Source organism: Theropithecus gelada, chromosome 20 (assembly GCF_003255815.1).
Source record: "Theropithecus gelada isolate Dixy chromosome 20, Tgel_1.0, whole genome shotgun sequence".
In the NCBI taxonomy this organism is placed as follows: Eukaryota; Metazoa; Chordata; class Mammalia; order Primates; family Cercopithecidae; genus Theropithecus; species Theropithecus gelada.
Window position 1 is genome coordinate 47598167 of NC_037688.1, and position 6513 is coordinate 47604679.

General features: G+C 58.2%; 1 protein-coding gene across 8 annotated transcripts in view; it reads left to right on the forward strand.

Moving 5' to 3' along the window:
• The first annotated feature begins 675 nt into the window (after positions 1 to 675).
• The window catches only part of DEF8 (differentially expressed in FDCP 8 homolog), a 24546-nt gene continuing 18708 nt past the window's right edge, over positions 676 to 6513 (forward strand). For 2 of the 8 annotated variants that reach the window (XM_025371232.1, XM_025371237.1), the window contains exons 1-3: positions 710 to 802; positions 1129 to 1225; positions 5611 to 5744. In XM_025371232.1, coding sequence (XP_025227017.1) covers positions 5621 to 5744 — 124 coding nt within the window. In that variant the 5' untranslated portion in view covers positions 710 to 802; positions 1129 to 1225; positions 5611 to 5620. Of the gene's footprint in view, positions 803 to 823; positions 1226 to 1794; positions 2058 to 3985; positions 4111 to 5610; positions 5745 to 6513 lie in introns of those variants that run through there. The other 6 variants (XM_025371235.1, XM_025371230.1, XM_025371234.1 and 3 more) reach the window with 6 other exon arrangements.

Here is a 6513-nt window from a genome sequence, read left to right on the forward strand (position 1 = left end):
AGATGGTGTGTGGCTCCCACTGGGGAGGCCCCCAGTTACTGGCACTGTCACCATGATGCCCACCGAACAAAGGGGGCCAAGCCCAGAGGCAGCCAAAAGCACATCTTTCTGCATAGAGGGGAAACTGAGTCCGCGAGCTCAGGGCAAGGGCACCAGGCCCACATGCTGGCCTTCATCTGTCCTCAGCTCCTCCCTGCGGGCACAAGCGGGGGCAGGTGAAGACTCTGCCACCTGAGAAGTGTAAGAGCAGGGACATGGGGCGGGGAGCAGCGGGCCTGCTCTGTGCATAAACAACCGGACAGCAGGAAGGATGCCAGGGCCCACGGACACCAGCTGCCCCCGCAGTCCCGCCGCCGGGCCTCCACGGAGCAGCCTCCGAAGCGCAGCGTGGCCGCGTCCTCCGTGAAGAGGGTGGAGCCGCCCCGGGCCCCTCGCTCTCCAGCCGTGAAGCCCCCGCCGGGGCCTGCAGGTGGCAGCCCGCAAGCCGCCCGCACACGCGGGTTCTCTGTTCCTTTTTTCTCCTCAACCACTGCGGTTAAAAAAAAAAGCTGAAAGCCACCTGTTTTGTTTGTAAACGCGTTGTGGCTTGGATTTCGGCCGGGCCTTTTGTGGTGACAGGAAACCCAGGACAGGCGCCCCGGCCGGGCCGGGGGACTCCGGGGCAGACTCGGGCCCGCGTGCCATGAACCTCCGCGCCGGAGGCGGCAGCAGCGGGCGCCGGGGACCAGCGCAGCCGGGCGGCCGGGCGGATCCAGCGCAGCCGGGAGGCCGGGCAGATGCGGGGCGGCGCGGCGGCGGTCAGGTGAGCGGCGCGGGGCTGGCGGGGACGGGCTGGGAGGGCGGCCCGCCCGGCGCGGGGCCTCGAGAGCTCGGCCGCCCCGTCCCGGGGACCCCGCCGCTGCTCCGGCGTCCACACCAGCTGCGTGCGGGGCACCCGGGCGGCCCAGGGGACCCGCGTGCCTGTGCCCCCTTCCTGGGCTGCTCCGAGCCTCAGTTTCCCCATCTGTGGAATGGGGGGTGGGACAGACCCGCCCCGCGAGGAGCCCGGGACACCGGGGTACCCCGAGCGAGCTCCTGCGGGCGTGGTAGGTGGGGGAGGCACAGTCCTGGGGCGGCTTCTCCCTGCAGCAGGTGGCGAACCCACGGCCAGGCTTCCGTGGCGAGCAGCCCTAGAGGAATGACCGTCCTGTCCCTGAGAGCCCCTGGGCCCTGGCAGGCGATCCAGGTATGGGCAGACAGGGCGCTGTTGACTCCGCACACCGCGGTGACTTCTCAGGTTCTGGGGGTGGCAGCTGCAGTGGTGACACCACTTCCTGGTGGTCACACCGCGGGCAGGGCGCGGGAGTGTCCTGAGCTTCAGCCCAGGGTCCCCCTGTGCCCCGGAGCCCCGCCGGCTGTTCTTCTGTTTCCTTTCATTGCTAAGTTGTGGCGTCCTCCCGGATGAGAGCAGTGGGCTCTAGAGGAGGGGCCGGGGTGGCCTGACCTTAGAGCAATGGGCTCTAAAGGAGGGGCCGGGGGTGGCCAGACCTCTGCTTTCATTCTCCCACTTCCTGCCTGCTCCTTTCTGAGGCCAAGTCCGACATCTGGGTGCAGAACTGGTGGGTGAGCCTGGTGGGAAGAGCATTCTGCTCAGAGTCGGCCACTGTGGCCAGCATCCCCAGGTCAGCATGTGGGGAGATGCTAAGGCTGTGAGGCCAAAGGCCTCCCCTCATTCATCCCCTGCCCATGCGCCAGGCCTGGGACTGGCACTGACTCTCAGTAAATAGGCAAATAAAAGATGCCTTTTTTTCACAGCCCAGAGGAGAGCTCGTAGCCTAGAGTACAGCTGCTGGGCAGAGCAGAGGTGTCCGTGCCAGCGTGCCTGCTTTGACGCTCCTCTGGCCGTGTTTTAAACACCAGGAGGTTTCCAGGGGCTGCCCCAGGCCTAGCTCCTGCACCCTTTTTCCTGGGCTGGTCACCATATGTGATGACAGTGCCAGTCTGTTCTGAGCAGCTCTGGGCTCCTGGCTTCACTGACATCATACACAAGTCCTTAGCCCTTCCATCCACCCCAGAAAGTAGGTGTTCCCTCTGATTTATAGGCAAGAAAATGGAGAGTCAGAGTCTAAATCAGGGCTGATTTATTTTTATTTTTATTTTTTTTTGAGATGGAATTTTGCTGTGTTTCCCAGGCTGGAGTGCAATGGCACAATCTCAGCTCATAGCAACCTCCACCTCCTGTGTTCAAGCGATTCTCCTGCCTCGGCTTTCCTGATTAGCTGGATTACAGGCGTGCACCACCATGCCCAGCTAATTTGTTTGTATTTTTAGTAGAGACAGGGTTTCACCATGTTGGTCAGACTGGTTTTGAACTCTTGACCTCAAATGATCCACCCGCCTCAGCCTCCCAAATTGAGCCACTACGCCCGGCCATGGTTCTTTTTTTTTTTTTTTTTGAGACGGAGTCTCGCTCTGTCCCCCAGGCTGGAGTGCAGTGGCGCAATCTCGGCGCACTGCCAGCTCTGCCTCCCAGGTTCATGCCATTCTCCCACCTCAGCCTCCCGAGTAGCTGGGACTACAGGCGCCCACCACCACGCCTGGCTAATTTTTTTGTATTTTTAGTAGAGACTGGGTTTCACCATGTTAGCCAGGATAATCTCAATCTCCTGACCTTGTGATCCGCCCACCTCGGCCTCCCAAAGTGCTGGGATTACAGGCTTGAGCCACTGCGCCCGGCCGCGCCCAGCCATGATTCTTAAAAGTAATGGTACTAGGCCAGGCGTGGTGGCTCCCACCTATAATCCCAGCACTTTGGGAGGCTGAGGCAGGCAGATCACCTGAGGTTAGGTGTTCCAGACCAGCCTGGCCATCAGAGCGAGACTCCGTCTCTACAAAAAGTTAAAAAACATTAGCTGAGTATGGTGGCACACACCTGGAGTTCCAGCTACTTGGGAGGCTAATATGGGAGGACCCCTTAAGCCCAGGAGTTTGAGGCTGCAGTGAGCTATGATCTCACCACTGCACTCCTGCCTGGGTGACAGAGCAACACCCTGTCTCAAAAAAAAAAAGTAATAATGATAAGTCATAATCAGTATTTATTGGGTGCTTACTATGTGCTGGCCAGTGTTCTCTGAACTTAGTAGTAACTACTTTAATCTTGATAATAACCCTGTATGGTATTATTGTAATCCCCATTTGAGACATGAGAGAATGGAGGCAGAGAAGGGTTTATCCACTTACCCAAGGTCATGCAGCTAGGAGCTGGCAGAGCTGGGATTCAAGTTGGGCGTGTCTGTCTTGTTACCATGAGACTATTGGTATCATCAGTCAGAATCTTTTTTTTTTTTTTTTTGAGGTGGAGTCTCGTTCTTTTGCCCAGGCTGGAGTGCGGTGGCTCAATCTCAGCTCACTGCAGCCTCCGCCTCCCGGGTTCACGCCATTCTCCTGTCTCAGCCTCCCGAGTAGCTGGGACTACAGGCGCCCGCCACCACGCCTGGCTAATTTTTTGTATTTTAGTAGAGACCATGTTGGCCAGGATGGTCTTGATCTCCTGACCTCGTGATCCACCTGCCTTGGCCTCCCAAAGTGCTGGGATTACAGGCGTGAGCCGCTGCGCCCGGCCCATATTTATGTAAAATTTAATAGAGATTGGTCCTCACTGCATTGGGCCTGGCCTAATGCCGTCCTCCTGCCTTGGCCGTCCAGAGTGCTGGGATTATAGGTGTGAGCTACCACGCCTGGCCCATTACTGTTGTTTTCAGATAGCCCTGATTTAGTCTCTGGTTCTCCATTTTCTTGCCTATAAATCAGGGAGAACACGTACTTCCTGGGGTGGATGGAGGGGTAAGGACTTGTGTATGTCAGTGAAGCCAGGAGCCCAGAGCTGCTCAGATCTGCCTGATCTTCTCAAGCCCAGGGAGTCAGAACTGTCAGTCACTTTACCAAGTGTATCTGCTGGGGAGGCTGGGAAGTTACGTGACACACAAAAATGAGGCTCCCCAATCAGGAAGAAGGAGGAGTGATGTTGGGACGGCCTGATTTCTCCTGTGTCCTGGGTGCTCCCTGGGAGACTGGGGAGGTGCTGGCATCGGGCAGCCGCCTCTGGCTCTGTGACCCACCCAAAGTCATCAGGTAATAAGAGAAAGAGGTGGGACTGGGGCCCACGCCCCTTGTGTCTTCCCGGTGCCTCCCTGTTTGGGTCCACGGGCAGCCTGTCAATGGGTGCTGGATCCTTTTGGGCTGGCGTGCAGGTGCCCAACCCACACTCCTTCCCCACAGGCACAACAGGCAGGACAGGTCCCATAGGTGGTGTGGAGTCTTGCCCAGTTGCAGGGTAGCCATGTGGGGCTGGGGTGGCCTCCTTATCCCACTGCCAGTGAGGCAATGAGTTCAAATCCCAGTTCCCCCAGGCCACAGTGTGACTCTGAGCAGGGCCATCCTCTCTGGGCTCAGCTCTCTTTCTTTTGGGAGAAGGGGCAGAGGATAAATCATAGGATTGTTTATTCTATTTGTGAATTATTTCAGGCTGTAACAGGTGCAGTGAAAGCATAACTAACACTGACGCGGTTACTGAACAACTTTAAAAAGACACCTCCGACTTCCTATAACATCAACAGACCTTACAGCGAGCTTCTTTGTGCTCAGTCTCTGTTAACTCATTTCACCCTCACAATGGCCCATTACGGATGGGGAAATGGAGGCAGGGAGGCTAAGGAATGTGACCCAGGAAGTTATGTGGGAGGGCTGCATGCAAACTGCCTCTACTCCCACCCCAACCAAAGTGCCTTCCTCCCTGCCAGGAGCCATCAGCCCTGTGAGTTCTGCAGTTTTCTGAGCCTCAGAGCGGGAAAAGAGCGTTCTTGATTCTTGGCTTCTGCCACGTGGAGAACTAGGCCCTTCCTGCCTGTTTCCTGGGCTCCTGAGGCACAGAGCCGTGGGCCTGGTTCAGCTCATGTTGCTCATCCCAGGATCAGAACCCAGGCCAGAGAGCCTGGATGCATTTGTAGGGGCTTCTCCGTGTGCTGGCAGGGAACCCTCCCAAGATCCCCCACTCCTGGTATGGAGAAGGTGGGCCCTGCTCACCCACATGTGGCAGAGAGGACGGGCCCTGGCACTGTCCCCAGGTGTCCAACCCTGAGTCCTGAGACAGGGGCTGTGGTTTCAGGCTCTGACAAGGAAGCACTTTTTGTTGGGGGCCCAGGAAGGAGGAACCCATTTCTGGGAGGTCTGTCTCACAGGAGCAGGTGGATGGCAAGCTAGAGTGGGGCTGAGTGAGTATCTGGGGCTGAGGCCTAGAGAGGATCCCATAGCTAGCTCTAGGGCTGGAGCTCTGCAACGTCGGGCCAGAGGACCCTGTGCTGGGAAGGAAGATGGGCCACATGCCCTCGTGGGACCCTCATTGTCACCATGAGCTCTTTCCAAGGGGACACCACCAGTGGGGGCCTGGGCGGGAGGCAGCTGAGGTATTTCCGGAAAAGGCTGAAGATTGAGGCTGTGGTGTGAGGACTACCCACTTTAGGGAAATGAAAGAGGCCAGCCTCACCCCAGACACCCCAGTGTGGTTGGGGAAAGGGGATGGTCCGTGGTGAGCCTGGTACCTGGGGACTCATCCTGGCCCTGCCTGGCCCTCAGGTGGGATGCTATGGAATATGATGAGAAGCTGGCCCGGTTCCGGCAGGCGCACCTCAACCCCTTCAACAAGCAGTCTGGGCCAAGACAGCATGAGCAGGGCCCTGGGGAGGAGGCCCCGGACATCACTCCTGAAGGTGGGTGCTGGTGGGAGTCAGGGTGGGAGCTGGGCAGGTCTCTGACCGTGTACGTGGACCCCCCGTCTTCCTGCTGCCTCCTGTGCAGTCCTGACTTTCCCACAGAGCCGGCACCTGCTGGCTCTTTTCTTTTACCCATCTGTTCTGTGGTTCTGTGGTTCTGTGGTTTGTTTCTGTGTCCCTACTAGAATTCACACTCCGAGAGCAGGATTTGTGCCTGACCTGTCCCCGCTGTATCCTAGGGCCCAGCACGCAGTAGGTGCCCAGGGAACACTTGCTGAGTGAGGTCCGCTGAGACCTGGTGACGGAGAGGTTAGCTGAGGGAACATGCTCTGGGTTCCCTCGTCAGAAGGTGGCATGAGCCTTAGAAACTGCAGATGAGGCCATCAGGGAGTGCTCAGAGCGGGGCAGCTGCAGAGACGGCCTGGAGTGAACACTGGGGTTCGTGGACTTTGCCATGTAGCCATCCAGTGGTTTTTCTGTCATCCCCACGGTCATCCATGAGGTGTCTGCCTTAGAAATGGGATGTTTCGGCCGGGCGCGGTGGCTCAGGCCTGTAATCCCAGCACTTTGGGAGGCCGAGACGGGCGGATCACGAGGTCAGGAGATCGAGACCATCCTGGCTAACACAGTGAAACCCCGTCTCTACTAAAAAAATACAAAAATCTAGCCGGGCGAGGTGGCGGGCGCCTGTAGTCCCAGCTACTCGGGAGGCTGAGGCAGGAGAATGGCGTAAACCCGGGAGGCGGAGCTTGCAGTGAGCTGAGAT